We start from the raw sequence: 21017 nt of genomic DNA, 5'->3' as shown, positions 1-21017 counted from the left end.
GAAATGTTAATGTGGGCAACAGAAGGGTTTTGAATGGGACATGGAAGGAATGACTGACTGAGTGGTTTCTTTAGGAGGATAAAACCTTAAACCCTGGTGTTTCCAGCCTTAGGCTGGAGCAAAAACCTGGCTTTAGGAGACCACTTGCATATGGACAATAGGTATCTCAAGGTTAGTGAGACTGGAGGGCCTCCCCCTGAACATATGCTCATAACATAATGGATATCCGATTAGCCCAATAGGTAGGGGACCAGAATTGGATTGTAGATTGAAGACTGTTACACATACTCTATAGCTTGATCCTCAGACAACAATTTCACAGAAGAGTATACTGTAGAGGCAGAGGTTTGTGCCAGAACACATGATTATTAAGTGACAGGACAGGCATTCTTAAAAAAAAAAAAATCTAGATTCCTTTCCTTATACTATATTTGGGATGTATACACTTGACATGTATAGGACTGATGCCCCCCCTTTTTTAAATGTTTATTTGTTTTGAGAGATAGGGAGCGATTGGGGGAGGGGCAAAGAGAGAGGGAGACAGAGAATCCCAAGCACTGACAGTGCAGAGCCCAACGTGGGGACTGAACTCACAAATCTTGAGCCGAAATCAAGAGTAACACGCTTAATGGACTGAAACACCAAGGTGCCCCGATGTCCTTCTTTATGCTACATATACATGGTACTCATAGGGTAAATTGCAGCCATGAGGGTTTTAAACATGAGTGATACTGTGTATATTCAAGGCAAGTCATTTAAAGCTTCAAGGACATGAAGGTCAGTAAAAGCTTGGAATGATTAAAACCCTGCACAGTCTTCTCTGAAGGGATTTTGGATATTATTAAATTATCAATCTCTCTTCTTCTCTCCCACTCTCCCTCTTTATATTTAGAGTCGATAACTTCAAATACAACAGGAATAAAGAGACTTCTGCTTATGACCATGAGGATCAAGATGGAGATACAGGGACCAGATCTATTCTTCAACCTGACACACAAAACAGTGGAACCATGTGCATGCTCTCAGACACTGGACTGTGGCAGCACCGGACGGTTCCTTAAGAAGGGGAACAAATGAGGTGAGGTCTATAAATGCCCAGCTCACTGTGTGAAGGCAGTTTCCTGGCTGCAATGAGGGGAAGGAGACACCAGTGGAGCCTGGTGAGGAGACAGAGTCAGGAAAGCCTACGTCCAAAGAGGTTGAGGGGCTAAGAATTCACAGAGCAGAGCATGAGAGAGCTGCACAGGGAGGGCCATGGATCTGCAGAGCCTTTCCCCCCTCCCCCCCCACCTCAACTCTTCAATGAGTACAAACCATCAGAGGTTTGTGAGGGAAGCATGAATCACCAGAAAGAATCAGAGGAAACAATTCCTGGGGCTCAGAAAGGGCTGGGAAGTTTGTGATACACTAGTCAGAGTGTAAAACGTCACAATCCAGCAGGTGCCAGATGGGTTACCCAAAATGTACTGCATTAGTCCTGGAGAAACACTGCTCTGAAACTCTCAGGAAGCTTAAAAGGAAGCCTGAAATGATCAAACTGTTTCTAAGTACTTTTTAGGTAATTTAATTGCATTCCATGACAAAGCTCATATTTATAGAAATGCAAATGGTCCGGGACTTAATGAGGTAGACCTCACCATATTTGGGACCTAATGAAAAATCATGAGGCATACAAAGGAGGCAAGAAAATATCATCCTTAATGAAAAGAGAAAGTAGTTAATAGACACAAACCAACAAATGACAGAGATGATCAACTCAAGAATATTACAATTGTTCTTTAATTATATCCCATACATTCAAGGAGGTGGAGTATAAGCATATTAAATATAAAAGTCAACAAATAAAAAAAATAGAACTTCTAGAGATGTGCAGTATCTGAGATAAAAAATAAAGTGGAAGGATTAATAACTAATGAACATTGCAGGAGATCAACGAACTTGACGACACAGCAATAGAAACTATCCAAAATGAAATGCAGAGTTAAAGAATGAAAAAGAAAAAAAAGGAAAACAAGGAAAAGGAAAGGAAAAAGGAATTAGGCATCCGTAAGCCTGAAGTTCCCAAAAAAGAGAAGAGGGAGAGGCAAACAAAGATTTGAAAATACTGTGGCCAAAATGTGACAAAAACTATAAATCCACAGATCTAAAAAGCAGAAACTCAACAAACTCTAGGCACAAGGAAAATGGAAAAAACAACACTAAAGCGAGTCATAATCAAACTCTTTAAAACTAAAGATAGGGAAAATTATGAATGCAGCCAGAGGGAAAAAAGATTAGAAAAACAGCAGAAAAAAATGCAAGCTAGAAGACAGTAGTGTAAAATCTTTAAAATAATAAAAGGAAGGGGCACTTGGGTGGCTCAGTCGGTTAAGCCTCCAACTTCGGCTCAGGTCATGGTCTCAGCTAGTGAGTCCGAGCCCCATGTCTGGCTCTGTGCTGACAGCTCGGAGCCTGGAGCCTGCTTCAGATTCTGTAACTCCCTCTATCTCTGTCCCTCCCCTGCTTACCCTCTGTCTCTCTCTCTCAAAAATAAACATTAAAAAAATAAAAAATAAATAAAGTAATGAAAGGAAAAAAACCACCCTGTCAACCTAGAGATTCTATAAATCTTTAAATAAACTGACTTTTTTCAGACATACAAACATTGGAAGAATTTAATAGCAGCAGATCCACATTATCATAAATGTCAAAGTATTTCAGGCAAAAGGAAAATGATAGCATATGGAAATCTGAAACCACATTACGGAATGAAGAGCACTGAAAAAGAAAACAAAAAAGAATTAAAGAAAATTAAATCTCTTTAAAGGATAATTTAGTGGAGCTTCCAGCCACTGACATAATACATGGGATGACTTTGTTCTTTCATCTGAAACAACCAAAAAAATGGCAAAATACTGGAAACATACTTTTTCAAAGTACTGGACATCGGGCAGTAAAAGACAGTGTTCTCTGACAGAAAGGGGAGGAAATGAGGTGAGCCTTATAAATGGCCCCAGCTTGTCCTTGAGAGATATCCCAGGCCACAGGGCGGAGGAGGCTAAGCTTGAAGGATTCCTATGTTGAGAAGCAGAGCTAAGAGTCTGAGTATATCAGCGTGGCCCGAGTTTGTGAGAAAGGGTCCCAGAGAAGAGGACATTGCACAGAAGGAGAACTCCAGAAACCCAGGATGGTCTACCTGGATTACTCAGCAGAGTACTGATCACCACATGTGTGCGAGGAGATGATGTGAAACAAAAGAACCACACAAAAAGATGAGACGGAACCACAAGGATAAAAAACATGAAAAACCAGCCCAATATATATCACAAGTTCAAAATCAGTGATAAACTCTTAAAAACATCAAGAGTAAAAAAAAAATTAAATGTAGAAGAACAAAGATAATAACAACAGAAGATTTACTGAGTGAAATAAAGTTAGCAAGAAGATAGTGGAACACCATGTTTAAAATATTGAAGGAAAAAATGTTAAGCCAGAATTTCATACCTAGTGAAAGTATCTTTTCAATACTAATGCAAAATACAGGCTTCCTTAGACAAAGAAGCTGAAAGAATCCATTGCCAGCAAATTTGTACTGGAATTATTTAAAGGATGTTCTTCAAGCAGAATGAAAAGGATCTCAGAGAGATATTATCAGCACAAAAATAACTTAAGAGCACCGTAAGTGGTAATTACACAGGTAGATATATAAGATTTTTTCCTCATTATTAAGGTTGATTTAAAGGAAAGCTGACTTTAAATAAGAGAGTATTAGTGTGTTGTGAGATTTATGGTACATGCTATTTACAAGTAAAGTGGGAAAAATAGCATAAAGACCAGGAAGGGGAAAATGGAAGGTTCTTATATGTAAGTAAGTACGTGTAGTGTATGTAAGTATGAGGTGGTATAATAAACTTGCAGGTACACTGTCATGAGATAAAAGAAATCTCCAGGCTCAGATGGTTTCACTAGAGAATTTCAACAAAAATTTAAAGTAAAAATTAATACCAATTCTATGCAATTTCTCCCCAAAAAATAGAAGAGGAGAAAACACCTCAGGTCAGTATTACCCTGATACAAAAACCAGACCAAAAAAAGTACTAAACAAATTAATAACAAAACTTCAAGCCAATAACCTTCATGAATACAGACAAAATAATAAACAGCATATGCTCTCTGGCCACTATGGATTTAAATTAGAAATCAATAATGAATACATCTAATATATTCCCAAATATTTGGAAACAAAAGAGGACACTGTTTTAAATAAAATGCCATGTTAAGCCTTTTCATGTTTTCTCATTGCCCTTACCTGAACTAACTTTATATTATTTTTTAAATTTAATCATTTAATTATTTCAAGGTCTCCAAATATTTACAAATGTACCCAAAAAGTAATACACAGATGTCTGTCTAAATTAATGTTTACCATTTATAAGATGAGGCTACTCTCTGTGGTGCTAAGCATTTCAATAAATAGTAAATAAGTAAATGTGATATTAATAATATTTTAATTATCACTTATCAAAGTATAATTTGGCAGTAAAACCCACTTTTCACAAAGACATTACAAATAGATCAACAAGTCAATCTTGATTCATTCATTTTGCTTTTCCATTTCTCCTGGAAGCTTTTTAAGTATCCATGACTTCAGTTTTTCTAGCTCAGCTTTGCTCAGCTCATGGTAAACACCTGGGAAACTGTGGAACATTGTGCTCACTCCTAGGGACTTTAACATTGAGTTTGTCTCTTCACCCCAAGAGTGAGGAACTAACTCATCTGTAGTACCGTGACACTGGAATAATTCAGGGAGTACACCATCACTTTCCTGAAGAGCCTACAGAACAGGATATAAAAATGGAAAAGTTTAAGAGACTCTTTTAAGAACATCATTCTTGGAAATCAGACAGAGCAGAAAACTTCCAATTTTTAAAGGGAAACACGGTGGTGCGGTGTAAGGTGCACACTGGTGGTCTTGGCCTGGGGACTCAGCTGGTTGCTGGCACCCTGTGAGCTACGGCTGTCAGTGACCAGCACTGACTCCACAAAGGACCATCTCAAACACGGTCAAAGCGCTTCCTGAAGAAACTGTGTGACTCTGTAAGACACACTTTACATGGAGAGTGGAGAGAGAGAGGAATACAGGGACAGTCAAGGGAAGAGTTACATTCTAGTTTTCATTTCTGTACCTGCTGTTTTTACTGCTGGTATGAAGTTACGACACTATAATACTGTATTCGTATATATTATCATGTTGCTATGAAACAGCTGTCAGGAATGTAACCGATCATTTGTTTCGATTACGTTCATGACATAAAAAACATACCTGGCTCTAATCATCTATATTTTTATTATTTATAAGGGATACAGATGATTTGTATCCTTTCCTCTTGAACACTATGCTTAACAATATTCTTTCTATAGTATTTCCTGAACATGAATGACTGGATGGAATATTCAATATGACTAACTGGGGATGGGTCCCAGGAGTTGTCTGTGTGTCGACCGTTATTGCTTGATTATAAATTTTGTTTTAATTTCAATGTGTGATTATTTCACGCTCTTTTGTTTTGTTTTTAAAATCTGGAACTTACCTGGTAAACAGCAGATGTTTTATTCAGAAAACTAGAAAGAGCAAATACTCCTGCCACATCTTGATGATTTCTATATGCTAAATGCATTGCCATGCACCCTCCCATAGAAAATCCTCCTGAAAGAAGCCAATATTCACTTCATCACAAAATGTCAGAATATATGCAACAATAACTTAGAACAAGATACATCTGGGACAGTCTTCCATGCATGTTTTAAAATATGTGGAGATACAGTGCTAAAAAGAAATTTAGTCTACTTTAGATCTCATTAAAAAAAAGTACTGCAATGCATAAATGACACTGGCCCATCTGTGTCATCATTGGTAAAGAGACTTGTTTTAAAAAGAGCTGGAATTAAACAAAGAAATCATGTTCAACGAGTAAAAATATTTATCATAATTCAAAATATGAGTCATAGTACAAGTGTTATTTATTTAAACTTCTAATGTCTACTTACATTTTGCTTATACTTGTGTTATAGGAGTCCTTACGCTGCAACCAGAATTAATAACATGTATTTTTCTGTCTTCCTTGCCAAGCTCCGAGCCCCATGAGGAGTTAAATTTCTAGTGTCTGCCATATAATAGATGCTTAGTGATTTTTTAGGGAAGATGATAAAAAATTTGGTGAGCCTGTTAAAACATCTCTAAATTACAATATCGTTTTGGAAACTGATTTGTGATGGTATAATTCAAATGCATGTACCTATATAAACTTTTTCAAGTTTATAAATAAATAAATATTTATTTATAAATAAAAACATAATTTACTCATTTAACAAACTTTTATTGTCTTTTATGTGCCAACCACTGTGCTGGTCACTGAAGATAGGCAGTCTAAAATACATGGTCTTGTGCTCCCTTCCGTAGCACATACAGGAAAATACACGGGCCCTTCTCCTCAAGGGGGCGCCAGAGACATCACAGGATATGGAGACCAGTACATGACCTGGTGGCCCAACTTCAGGCTAGAGACCTGGGAGGCATTCCGAACCCTGAGTGAGAGTTAAAAGGCGTTTTATTTACATTTTGTGAGAAATATAGAAAGTGAATCGCATAGCCACACACCTATGGAAAATCAAGAATACACACTGGCACAGAACCCAGATCTCCTCACTTCCAGCCTCTTGCTTTATTTCACTCAAAAAAGTGTAAAGCTGAGTCCTTAGAGACTATAAATTTGAATTTACTATAATCTACTTTTACAGATGAAGTGGACGGAGGCCCAAGATTAGGTGACCTGCTTAAGGATGCACCTCTAATTTTAGCTGTAGAGCTAGGACTTTTGGAATCTAGATCGCTTGCAAGAGACTTTAATGTACTCTCTACTATCCTCTGGTATTTATTAAAACAGAACTGCTTTTAAATTTTGTTTATGTATTTTTATATTTTATTTATTTACTTAATAATGCTTAATAGTATTATTGGGCCAGCTGACAGTATCATTTTGGACCCAGGATACAATGTATGAGTGAAGATTACTAGGTTGGGAAAGTTTAGATTTTTAAGAAGTGCATAATATGTAAATAATTACAGTGTATGATAAATATTACATCTGTGGTTTTCAACATACCAGAGGGAAATAATAGGGTCTCATCAGTAGCAGAAGTGCACCATGGATGAAAACCACTTGAAAGGCTCTTTCAAAATAGCCCCCACACCAGCCACGGATGCAGATATGGCTAAAGATCATGAATGGGCTGAGCAGGGGCAGAGGCAGTATGCACATCTTAAAATTGACTGTGAAAGTTGCATATGTGCCTCAAATTCCCAGAAAGGTTAAAAACCACTGGGCTCTGTGGTGCCTGGGTGGCTCAGACTCTTGATTTTGGCTCATGTCCTGATCTCATAGTTCGAACGCTAGGCAGAGATGAGCTCTGCACTGACAGCCTGCTTGGGATTCTCTTTCCCTCTCTCTCTCTCTGCCCCTCCCCCATGGGCGTGTTTTCTCTCTCTCTCTCAAAATAAATAAACCTCAAAAAAAAACCAACAACACTGAGCTCCAATTACCTATGAATGTGTAGATTAATGAACCTTGGGCATGCTCCATTTGGATATGAAGAGCTTACTACTAAAGACAAGATTAGCGTTTCTGATAAACATTTACTGTAAGTAAAAAGAAAGAATTCTAAACTTCCTGGGTTTTGTCCCAGTTCTAGTTATAGACTTTTCTTTGCTTCTCAAGGTTTTTGATGTAATACAGTATGTGGGTTATAAAGCAAATGATTCTTTAAATACAACTATCATGTTGTATTAATAAATACATAAATATGTTTTAATTTATTAAATATAATTTAATTATATTTAGATTGGACTCTAGATTGGACTCTACAAGTGATCATTAAGCATTTGTATATTACAGATTTAAAAACCAGTGGTTAAATCTTTGAGGGTAAGAAACAGTTCTTTCTTCCAGCATCACATCGTGCTTGCGAGCTCACGAGGGAGCTCAGCAAACTGTCTCCACTGTCTGGTGAGCACGTGCTGAGGAGGGGGCCTCCCCATTTCACCTGCTCCGTGGTAAGTACAGTTGCTGGTACACAGTGACAACTCAATACAGTCTGTTTAGTTAGAAAGCATATATTATGGGATGAGAATAATACAAAGTTTACAAATATCTCTTAAATGTATCGTATTTAAAAGGACATGACACATTTTCTGATTCAAAGTCTGGTGGAGAGAGGACCCTGTGGAAGTAAAGGAAACTGAGTTCCAATCCTACCAGTGACACTGTAGCTGAGCATCTTTGGGTAATTACTTAAAATCCAGGATCTCATTTCCAATCAGATTAGATAGTTGCACTCCTGGATCTCTATGGTCTTCACCAAGTTTTTAAATCTATAATATTTCAATGTTCAATAATCACGTGCAAAGCTGAAACAAGGACTTTCAAAGTTTACAGTTACTGTAAAAACAGAAGCCTACTTTCAGTTTGAGAATAGGAATCTACATCTTGCAGAATAAATTTTAGCCTTCTGTAAAGTTCACAGAACAAATCTTAGCAAACGTTTTCTTCCTTTGTTGGTTCAGATCTCCCCTTTCCCCAATTTACTTACAAAATGAACTTCAAGGTTGCTTATAAGCAAACATGCTCTTAACAATAAAACTACATCTCTAAAATGAGGGCAAAACGTGAGGGAGGCCAGAGGGGGTTGCTGGAAGAATGAGAGATCCAGAAGGAACGAGAAAGAGGGACACAGACCATAATATGGGGGAGCAGCAGCAATTAGGGGTGCAACTCAACTTCCAACTGCTTCCCTGTAGCAAAACAGCATTCTTCAACAGAAGGCATCATGCCAAATCACACTAGAAACTTCCTAGCACTGAGTTCTTGGGTGGAATTTATCAAGTAGATAGATCTTCATTGAAAATAAAACTCAAAACCAGACATTTTACATATAGCCAATTCTGTTCTTGATTCTTTTATAAAAAGTCCAGGAGATAAAGACAACATTCAGTAGTCTAAGAAGGTTCATGTGAACAGGGGTTTTTGTCTGTTTTATTCACTGATGTACCCTCCCCATGCTTAGAATAATGCCTGGCACAGAGTAGGCACTTAATAAGTATTGCATCAAATAAGTGAGTAAATGTCAATTGTGGTCCCATAAGAATATTTCTGTAAGGGGACAAATTTATATCATCAGGAAATATAGCTGTCTGGTGATCTGAATTGATAATACAAGTAAAGCTTAGAAAATGTAGGAGTAAACTGTTAGTGTGTCCTAGGCTAATGATTCCTAAATCTGGCTCCTTAAAAATAGAGATTCCCAGACTCAGCCCTAGACCCACTAATGCAATCTCGAAGTGTATGTCTAATTTTTAAAATCTCTTATACCCATCATGCCGGTCAGAGTGGCTAAAATGAACAAATTAGGAGACTATATATGCTGCTGAGGGTGTGGAGAAACGGGCACCCTCTTACACTGTTAGTAGGAATGTAAACTGGTGCAGCCCCTCCAGAAAACAGTATGGAGGTTACTCAAAAAATTAACAATAGAACTCCCCTATGACCCAGCAGTAGCACTGCTAGGAATTTACCCAAGGGATACCGGAGTGCTGATGCATAGGGGCACATGTACCCCAATGTTCATAGCAGCACTCTCAACAATAGCCAAAACATGGAAAGAGCCTAAGTGTCCATCAACTGACAAATAGATCAGGAAGATGTGATTGTATAGACAATGGATTACTACTACATGGCAATGAGAAAGAATGAAATCTGGCCATGTGTAGCCACATGGATGGAACCTGAGGGTGTTATGCTGAGCGAAATAAGTCAGGCAGAGAAGGACAGATACCATATGTTTGCAGTTATAGGTGGATTAGGACAAACTTAACGGAGGACCATGGGGGAGAAGAAAGGGGAAAATAGCTGGGGAGAGGGAGGGATGTNTTAGAAAAATGTCAACAGTTGCAAGGCAGACAATTCAGACTTAGGTACTGTGGTCAAGACAGAAAGTGAAAATATGGCCATGATTTAAAAGAAATCCCTATAGGGGTGCCTGGGTAGCTCAGTTGGTTAAACCTCCGACTTCAGCTCAGGTCATGATCTCTCAGTCTGTGAGTTCAATCCCTGCGTCGGGCACTGTGCTGACAGCTCAGACCCTGGAATCTGCTTTGGATTCTGTGTCTCCCTCTCTCTCTGTCCTTCCCCCTCTTGTGCTCTCTCTGTCTCTCAGAAATAAATAAATGTAAAAAAATAAATACATAAATAAAATAAATGAAAAATAAAAAAAGTAAAAGAAATCCCTATGTTATAGATAACCAAGGCTATAGGAACAAAGTTTTATTTTTTGGAGTAATGCAAGAGCTTGAATTATATTTTTGCCAAATGTATCTAAGGAACATATTAAATGTGATCAGTGTGACTAAGGAACTAAATGTTTAATTTTATTTAATTTTAACTAGCTTAAATTTAAGTTTAAATAGTCACATGTGGCTAAGGACTATCCTATTGGACAATGAAGTTCTAGGTAATTTTAGCTGCACCAATAATTGAAAAAAGCTTCAAAATTCATAAATAGAGCAAAAGGAAAATATTTTATAAAAAATATTGAGCTAGGATCATTAAAGGGGATCTTTTAATATGCAAAGATTTAAAAATCACATCACAAGACAGAATGTGAACATATTAGTAAGCAAAAGTAACTTAAAAATTATTTTAAAAGTATACATATTGAAAAAATTTTATAGATTAAATTCCCCCCTCCGTCATTTCATTTTTATTGACCAGGGAAACCTAACCACTCTGTGTGGTTTCAGAGCCTCTGGGACAAAACCAGTCTAATAAGAATAAAACCAAAAGTAAAAGAGAAAACATTTGCCCACATATGAGATATCATTATGAAGAAACATAAATGAATCCTACATTTAACTTCATGTTCAATACTCACAATTTACAATGAAAATAAATGTACTTACTGAAATCTTATTAAAGATTTAATCTAAGTCCCTTATCCAATTATAATCTTGTGAAGTAATCTGCAATTTCTCACCAGCCATCTTTGACAATACAATCACCCTCAGCATCACGATTTACTATGAAAAGGGACTTTGTGTATTTTTTTCTAATAGAAAAAATTTAACACAAAAGACTAGTTATTTGAATTCAATTTCCATCTAAATGTCTAAAATGCAATATAAAATATACTGTTCAATAAGTAAATACCAAATAGTAAACTCATTGTAGGTAATGGTTATAATGTATATTTATAGTTGCTGGCAAAGTATTAAAACGTCAAGAGTTAACATTTCAACATACATTTAAGATTAACAAGCTGAATAAAACATGTTAAAAAAATAATAAACCTAGCTTTTATGAACTCTTTAAATAAAATAAAACAGAAACAATGTATAAAAAGCTATACTGGGAAAAACTAATCTATCTGAAAACAAAATCCAGAGGAAAAAAATACTTATAATTCAAGTTTACCACCAATTGAATAGGATTTTTAAAATGTAATAAAATCTAGCCTCTCTACAAATTTCAACAATTCTTCCATTTAACTTATGTATTATAGTAATTCAGACTGAACTATGATAAAGTCTTAAAGGATTTGGGAATATGTATTTATTTGTAGTTTTCCTCCGATACAGAATTTACAGGGTAAACAAAATCATCTTCCATGAAAAGCTGTTAGAATAGCAGTTACAAACCTTTAAAGTTCTAATTGTCGTTGAAAAAACAGAAGTTGTTTAATTAGGACGTACATGTGCTAAAAGAAAATAGAAAGCTGCTATCATTCTCTAAGTTTTAGCTCAAGAAAGAGCTTCAGAAGAAACTTGAAGAAGGTCAGAACAAAGGGAACCTGTAAATTCTGGTGCTAATCTTCATCATGGTAATTCCAATTATCTCTTCATTTTTATTTTCAATATTGTAAAATTAATACAATGATATATATCCAGTATACAAAGTGTTCTCACCATACAGACAGAAGCGAGTCATCCAAAATTTCACTCTTCATACAAAATTTTGACATTAAAAATTTTTTTAAAGTGTTTTATTTATTTCTGAGAGAGAGAGAGAGAGAACAGGGGAGGGTCAGAGAGAGAGAAGGAGACGCAGAATCTAAAGCAAGTTCCAGGCTCTGACCTAGCCATCAGTACAGAGCCCGATGTAGGGCTCGAACCCACGAACTGCGAGATCATGACCTGAGCCCACGTCAGATGCTTAACCGACTGCGCCACCCAGGCGCCCCTTGACATGTTTTTAAAAATTCATTTGACAGTTAAACTCTTACATGTACCATTTTTTGTACCTTGCTTTTTCTTTCATATCATACTGACTTGAAAGTCAACAGAATTATAAAATCCATAATTGTATTCATTGAACACATACTTACAAAGTTCCTTCTATGTGTACATAGAGTACTTAATAGTTACATAATATTCAATTGTATTAATAGACCATAATTCCCTTAACCATTTCCCTCATGACTGGTATTTAGAAACCCATGTAAATGACTCAGGTGTAATTCCAGAAGCACTTGATTCTCCCTGCTTCATAATTCTGACCATATGCTCATATTATCAAAATTCTTATAATCTGGATATATCATTTTTTAGGTTCTATACATCCTAGATTAAAGCTAAACCTAAATTTTATCAGTTTTGTCTTAACAAATTATCGCCACCTAGTGGCCAGAAAAGGAATCCCATCCTTGTACAAAGGGAACAAAGTCAGAAGATCTGGGTTCTAGTCCCAACTCAATTTTATGTTAGCTAGTAACCTGTTTGAATTTTAGTTTAACATCTGAAATGAGAATAATAATTTCCTGTTTTACCTATCACAAGGCTCAAAAGGGATATTGTGCATGAAAACAACCTTATAATTTAAACACTATCTAAAAATAAAACATTATGATGTATAATAACAGCAATTTAAAAACTGTCAAGTGTAATATAAATGCCAAAAATTTTAGCAGTATTACTACTATGTATACTTTTAAAGCACAACAGTACACATGGGAAAAATTATATACCTTTCTCCATTTTGATTTCTCACATTCTACAGAAACATAGGAGAAGAGCTTTAAGACAGATATTAATACAGAGACAGAATCCAGTACGATGAATTTGCTTACATTCTGCACAATGGACACTCCTCACCTGTTAATATAATAAGAAGAAGACAGGGTAATCTATCATTATTAATAATTTTGCAGGATATGAGATTTGATCCAGGACTTATTAATAACTATATTATCAACAATCAGAAAGTGATTTAAAGTCAGTATTTTATTGCCTGTCTTTCTCCTAACTTGTATCATACCCTATGTGGAATCATGTGTGGTATAAACATATAAAATTAAATAAGCACTTTCTTTTTTTTAACTTTATTTATTTATTTTTGAGAGAGAGAGCCTGCCAGAGTGTGTGAGCAAGTGTGGGGGAGGGGCAGAGAGACTGAGGGAGAGAATCCTGAGCAGACCCCATGCTTGTGTGAGGCCTGGTCAAGATCTCTCTCCCTCTCCCCACACCTGTTCTCGCTCTCTATCTCTTTCTCTTAAATAAAAATAAAATAAGAAAGCAATATGTTTCCACTGATGATGAGAAAACCAAGAATTTGCTTTCATGGCTAACATCTGCAGTTGACTATAATGTCCTCAAGTATAATCTAATTCATCTTTTGGAAACTGGGGCAGCTGCTCTGGAAAACAGTATGGAGGTTCCTCAAAAAATTAAGAAAGAAAACTACTCTATGATCCAGCAATAGCGCTACGAGTAATTTATCCAAGGGATACAGGAGTGCTGATTCATGGGGGCACATGTACCCCAATGTTTATAGCAGTGCTTTCAACAAAAGCCAAATTATGGAAAGAGCCTAAATGTCCATCAACCAATGAATGAATAAAGAAGATGTGGTTTATATATACAATGGAATACTACTTGGCAATGAGAAAGAATGAAATCATTCTGCCATTTGCAGCAATGTGGATGGAACCAGAGGGTATTATACTGAGTGAAATAAATCAGTCAGAGAAAGACAGATATATGCTTTCACTCACATGTGGATCTTGAGAAACTTAACAGAAGACCATGGGGGAAGAGAAGGGGAAAAATAGTTACAAACAGAGAGGGAGGCAAACCATAAGAGACTCTTAAATACAGAGAACAAACTGAGGGTGGATGGGGGGTGGGAGAGAGGGGGAAAGGGGTGAGGGGCACTGAGGAGAGCACTTGCTGGGATGAGCACTGGATGTTGTATATAAGTGATGAACCACAGGAATCTACCCCAAAAACGAAGAGCACACTTTACACACTGTATATTAGCTGATTTCACAATAAATTATATTAAAAAAGTAATAATCTTATTCACCTTCATGTTCCCTAAATCGTGAAACTGTGTGTGTGTTAGTTGCTATCATTCCCTTGCACTTATTGCTGTTCTCGTGGCTTTTAGACCCGCCAACCATCCATGGCGTTATCAGCATAAGCTTTCAGAAATGATCACATCATTCTCTGTATCTAAATCGATAATCCTAGGGGACTGGAGTGCATACTAAACTAGTATTTTCTCAGAGATTCTGATGTGCCCCTCTCTGTTTTCCAGTCATATTTTTATTCATTCTTTAAAACTCAGTTGCAGTCATCTCTTCTAAGAAGCAGTTCCTAACTCTCCTCCAAAGGCTTACTTGTTCTTTCCTCACTGCTCACATTGTACCTTATATACTCTACTACAATACGCTGTACTAGAACACCTTACTTCTGTACCTTCCTCATTAGGCTCTCAAAGTTTTGATAGTTTTCTTGGTACTCCCAAGACTTAAAAGTGTTATTAACAATTTGGAGATGAATTTAGTATGAGAAGTGCCATTTTTGATCTGGTCAAGCTAGGTAGATTACCCACAGATAGGTGGAAAATATACATTATATGAACAATTGTTTTTAAAACTAAGCTTCATATAATAAAATACAATGAATCAAAATAAAACCAGACGCAGAAGAGGCTCCCACCTACTCAAACACAGAGCACAGTGCTGTTTTACGAAGCTCACACTGGTCGCAGTTATAATCTTAGAGGTAAGGGCTCCAGAAGCACATATTCTATGATATTAAATCAGAAATGTGATCACATGTTAAGCAAAATCAATAAAGGTAACAATTTTTTTTTACCTATTATCTCCATGTTTTTCCTTTCCAATGTTAAAAGTTTCTAATTTTTCCTTTTGCAATGAATTTTTTAAAATAATGCAATCTCACTGTGATGCATTGTGTTTGTGTGTATTAAAAATTGGTCAGAATCGGGGTGCCTGGGTGGCTCAGTCGGTTAGCGTCCAGCTTTGGCTCAGGTCATGATCTTACAGGTCGTGGGTTCGAGCCCCACGTCGGGCTCTGTGCTGACGGCTGGCTCAGAGGCTGGAACCTGCTTTGGATTCTGTGTCTCCCTCTCTCTCTGACCCTCCCCTGCTCGTGCTGTCTCTCTCTCTCTCTCTCTCAGAAATAAATAAAACATTAAAAAAAATTGATCAGAATGTTAAGTGCATTTTTCTTTTGATTTCCCACTGAATCCCTCCTTCATTAATGTGTTATGAGTAGCACTTAAATCTTACTTCACTTAAAATGTACTACCAAAGCTACTACAAAAGCACAAGAACCAGTTGAAACTTATTAAGCAGTAACTTCTGTTTACATAATGTATAAAAAAGGAAGTGGGAAACCCAGCATGCGCGCCATTGAGGAAAAAGAAAACAGCTGGTGGGGAGGAAGTAGTGAGCTGTCTAGAGGTCCCCCAGGGGCAACAATGGTCTATCAGGGCCCTTCAGCTCTTGGAGTGACCGTGGCATAAAGACTATTTAATAACAGCAAGAAAACGGTCTCAATATTACATGCCAGACACATTTCCAAGTATTTAGCCTGAATTGACTAATTCAATTATCACACATCTGTAAGACAGGTACTCTTATTATTGTCATCCAAGCATAGAGGTTAAGGAGATCCTATGCCTACAAAGTAGTGAGTTTTGGATGAGAAGCTAACCTACGTACAGAAGACAGCATACAAAAGAGGAAGTGATATAATGAATGTTTTGTCATAGCCTAAGAAGTCAAGGATCATGTGTATTTTGGCGTACATGTTTAACGCTACCGACTGTTACTGAAGATTTGGGTTCACTGACTAGTTGACAATACAGGTAACAAGAACAAAGCACCTTGTATATGTACTTGTGGTCTCTTTCACAAAGCTAGGAAGGAGGCTTTATTGAAGTCAATCAGCTCACCTCAAACATTCTAAAAAAATCTTTCTTTCCCTGCCTTTTTATATTAAAAAACAATATATAACTATAACATAGAACATTTTAATACGGCTTTGTCATAAATTTCAAATTTTATAATTCAGTAATGTAATAATCTACAAAGCTTCCAAAAAGAAATTTTGTTGTTGCAGATTCAATGGTGTTTTGATAAAATACTGACCATTTTATTGATGGCTTTATAAATAAGACTCTTTTTTTATTTGTTTGTTTTTTAAGAGAGAGAGAGAGAGAGAGCATGAGTGGGGGAGGGGGAAGAGGGAAAGAGAGAATCTTAAGCAGGCTCCACACTCAGTGCAGAGCCTGACGCAGGGCTCGACCTCAGAATCCTGGGATCACAACGTCAGTGGAAGTCAAGAGTCAGATGCTTAGCTGAGCCACCCAAGGCCCCTGAATAAGACTATACTCTAACACAGTTTTCTTGGTACTTCAGAAAATATTAAAATCTCCATGATATGGTAAAAAGAAAGCAAAATAAATTCCAGATGAATCAAAGAAGTACAGGTAAAAAATAAATCACATTATAGAAAACCAGTAGAAAATCTATTTGAATATTTATCCAAGTTCTAAAGACTTTCTCAAACTGAAACATTATTTGAAAAAAAAAATCATAAAAGGAAAGACTAATAGACAACTAAGAAAAGCCTTCCTTTGTTAACAGATAACAAACAGAGGGAGAAGGAGAATAACAAATTAAGTACAATTTAATTATGACTTTTTGTTTACTTATTTCTAGCAAATATTTTTCAAGGCAATATTTTTCAGTGATGATGCATTAAGATGGACATTCTAATAGGGGTCACAGGAGTATCAACTGGCACAATTTTTTTTGTGAAAGGAATTTGACAATATGTGTTACAAGTCTTAAAAATGTTCAGTTAAATTGAATAGGAGAATCATGGGCTTCAAAATGAAATAAACCTCAATTCCTATTTTTTAAAAAATTTATTCATTTATTTTGAGATAGAGTGGAAGCGTGAGTTGGGGAGGGGCAGAGAGGAAGTCAGAGAATCCCCAGCCGGCTCCACACTGTCAGTGCAGAGCCCAATGTGGGGCTCAAATCCAAGAACCACAAGATCATGACCTGAGCTGAAGTTGGATGCTTAACCAACTGAGCCACCCAGGCCCCCAGATTCAAAATTCTTCTTAGCTCTCTGACATTACAACAGTCCCTCACAGTCTCTTTTCAGAGATGAGTAATACGAAGTAGCTGACGGATATGGGGAAGGGAGAAGTGGGGACAGAAGGAGACACACAGATGGAGGTTACAGGTCAACATGAGAGAATCTTTAGCTTATATACATTAAGAGTACTAATTAGAATATTTTCTACCTTTTTATGCACGAAGATTTTGCAATTTTATCTCAAAGCAATTTCTTACCCTAATCTTTTCTTTTCCCACTGTCATCACATTTCTTCGGAATCTTGTTACCTTATAATGATAAATTCAGTAATTGTTTTACACAAACACAGCCTTGCATCTGTTCACTTAACCCTCCTGCCAGATTAGTTTTGCTGACACACAGTTCTAATGAGCTGAATGACTCACAGACCTTCTTTGATCATCCCTCACCAATCATCTACAGAATACAGGATAGAAGGGGAACCGGAAAGAATTTGGGAGCCTAGAATGAGCCAAATATTTTATAAACACCACGTCCCAGGAAAATAGATGTTGTATTGTTATTTCCAGTACACGTGTGGTGGCAGAAATGCAGGATATGTAATATGCAGTGGTAAACAAGGCAGACATCAGATCTGAACCTATATCTGTCACTATACCATCCTGCTGTGCAGTCTGTTGGCCGAGCTGCCAGAGTTAAAGGCGTTTTTGTCAGACAACAAACTTTCGGCTAAAGCCATCTAACGTCCAGACAGATAAAAACAACAAGCACTACTTTTTCTACTTCCTATCATTCTCTATGCCTAGACCTCCACACTACAGAAGTTAAAACTATTTATGTGTGCATCTCAAATCTCAAATGTCACTGCTACCTTCCCATTATATTGAATAGCCTCAAATACATATGATCTCTGCTTTGAATTCCTGTGGAACTTAATTACTTAAATCAGCAATTCATTGACCAGGTCATGCGGTTCATTATAAATTTCCTAGGCATTTGCTCTATGCCGGGAATTGTGATGGGTGCTGGGAAGAAGTAGGAAATACACATGACCATTCTCTTCGAAGAGCCATCAGATACTTTGCTTTAGGGCACTCGTCACAGGCTTACTGCCACTATAGTGATCATTGTAAAGACCTTATGGCACTTCCAGGTTGTTACCATTTGTGACACAGATCCTTATTTATTGATCTGTGTGTCTCTTTGAGGATCTAACATTGCCTGGCACACCCTAACTTAGAAAATATTTGCTAAATGACTGAAAGACAGACTTAGTCATATATTCCCACATTTTTTATTCTGTTTTATAACTGTTCTATAGTTTACCCCTACACTGAGTTAGATACCCTTCCTCATGGTCTTCCCAACACTTCCATTATGTTTTAAAACAAATCTTATTTATTATTGAGAGAGAGCACACAAGTGAGGGAGGGGTAGAGAGAGAGGGAAACAGAAGAGCCTAAGTAGGCTGTGCACAGGGCTCAAATTCACGAATCATTGGATCATGACTTGAGCCAAAGCTGGAGGCTTAACCGACTGAGACACCCAGGCACCCTCATTTATGTTTTATATTTAGGTGTTGAAACAGTGGACCAGGAAGGTGATGTTATTGGGCTAGAGGGCTCACTGCTTTTAACTAACAAAAGTGGAAGCTGAAGACAAGGCAGAAGACAATGGATTTTATTCATCATATTAACTGCCTCTCAAGTCAATGACTAATTCAGTACTTTAATAAACACAAAGGCAATTTATTAATTTATCAAATTTTGTCTACACAAGATCCCAATATGCATTTTAAGGTTAATTAGAATATGATAGAGATAGCTAATTTGCTCATAATTTCATCATTAAATACAAGTCATTTTAAACTGAATAGTTATATTTGAAAATAAAACTCCTTCACCAAAACATTCTGGTACCATTCACATTCTACCCAGTCAATCTCATTTTCCTATGTATTATAGAAATAGAGATTTTAATAGTTTATGTATTTGATGATTACAGAAAAAGAAAAGGGCATTAAGTACAATAAACAGCTTACAGAGAGGCATATTATATCCCCTTGGGAAGAGAGATTGCTGAAGACAAGTTTAATAAAAGTTTACAAATGTCTTATTCCTGTGATACTGTGAAGGGTTTACTTTTCATGAATTTTATATTATATTTTGATTGTATGCTCTACCTTAGTCATGGTAACCGTAAACACTTTTATAAAACTTAAGCTAATTAAAATAAAATGTTTTAAAAACTGAAATGAATAAACTCTTAATTGAATAGTAAACATGGAATACTCAAATTATGTTATTATTATTCATTTTTAATTTTTTAAATGTTTATTTTTGAGAGAGACAGAGACCGAGTAGGGAAGGGAGGGAGAGACACACACACACACAGAGTCTGAAGCAGGCTCTAGGCTCCGAGCTGTCAGCACAGAGCCCAACGTGGGGCTTGAACTGGTGAACTGTGAGATCATGACCTGAGCTGAAGTCAGACACTTAACTGACTGAGCCACCCAGGTGCCCTTCAAATTATGTTATTATTAAAAAATGAAATGAGTTAAAGTTTCAGGAGCTGTTAATTTTAATATTTTGAAACTTTCAATATGTAAACTCTTATTTGAAACAATGAACAGGTCAAGTGATATACAGGTGTTTCTAAATAATACTGCAAGTAAAGTTCAAAGTATAGACAAAAGTGAAAGAAATTTACCAACATTTAAAGAACTTACCTACTAATATTCTATTCTTCTTGATGCCACTTTTTACTTCATCATCAATCAAATCCGTAAGCACTTTACACATTACATTGATTGATTCAAGGTGTTCTGGGCAGTCATTAGAGATTTTAAATCTGTCAAACCATACATTGGAGATTTGTCCTTTCATAGGAGTATATGGCCTGTTTAAAACCAGGGAAAAAAATGGAAAAGGGAATGTTACTAAAAATGGACATTTCAATTTTTAAAATACTACCATGTTGAATAATTTCAATTTCCTCCATGTTTTAAAAGTTAAAGAATTCATATGAAAAGCAGCCTCAGGCATACTGCATTAACTTCCCTGTACTTACATTGATTCCATTAACATTTACTAATGCCAACTCATCTTTCCTTATTCTCTCCATTTTTTCAGATTGATAAATTTTCCAGAAAAGCCCATAAAAGGAATTGCATATATACTATATAATTATAAAATTAACATATATAGTATGCATGTGTATATTTTCTTCTGCTCAATTTAAATGACTGATTAATCAGCTCTACTATTTTTTTAATTTATTTTGATTTGCCTTAGGCCCTCCTCCCTCCCCCCCATTCATAATATAGGATCAAAATTTCCTATGAATTTCCAATTCATAGCTAATTGAATAATGTTTATCTTTGCAAAAAGCTTAATACCTGAAGAGTGAAAAAAAAAGATTAACCAAAATGCTTTTAAAAAGTGGTTAATTTGTAGCACTTAAGTATGAAAGAGAAGTTAATAATTTAAGAGTTTTCTTGATCACATACAGATCATCCTTAGAATAGGGGCTCAATTTTTTTTAATCGAGTTGGAATTTTATTTATTTTTAT

At 36.3% G+C, this 21017-nt stretch overlaps 1 protein-coding gene across 1 annotated transcript in view; it reads right to left on the bottom strand.

Annotated features, from left to right (window-relative positions):
• Positions 1–1761: 1761 nt before the first annotated feature.
• The window catches only part of LYPLAL1 (lysophospholipase like 1), a 42604-nt gene continuing 23348 nt past the window's right edge, over positions 1762–21017 (bottom strand). Inside the window, exons 3-5 of the mRNA XM_077759531.1 lie at positions 20175–20344; positions 5571–5686; positions 1762–4813 (exon numbers count right to left, since the gene is read on the bottom strand). Of these exons, the coding sequence (XP_077615657.1) occupies positions 4574–4813; positions 5571–5686; positions 20175–20344 (526 nt within the window). The 3' untranslated portion in view covers positions 1762–4573. The remainder of the gene's footprint in view (positions 4814–5570; positions 5687–20174; positions 20345–21017) is intronic.

Source organism: Crocuta crocuta, unplaced genomic scaffold, assembly GCF_008692635.1.
Source record: "Crocuta crocuta isolate KB4526 unplaced genomic scaffold, BGI_CrCroc_1.0 scaffold556, whole genome shotgun sequence".
NCBI lineage: Eukaryota > Metazoa > Chordata > Mammalia > Carnivora > Hyaenidae > Crocuta > Crocuta crocuta.
This window is presented reverse-complemented; position numbering and strand designations above follow the sequence as displayed.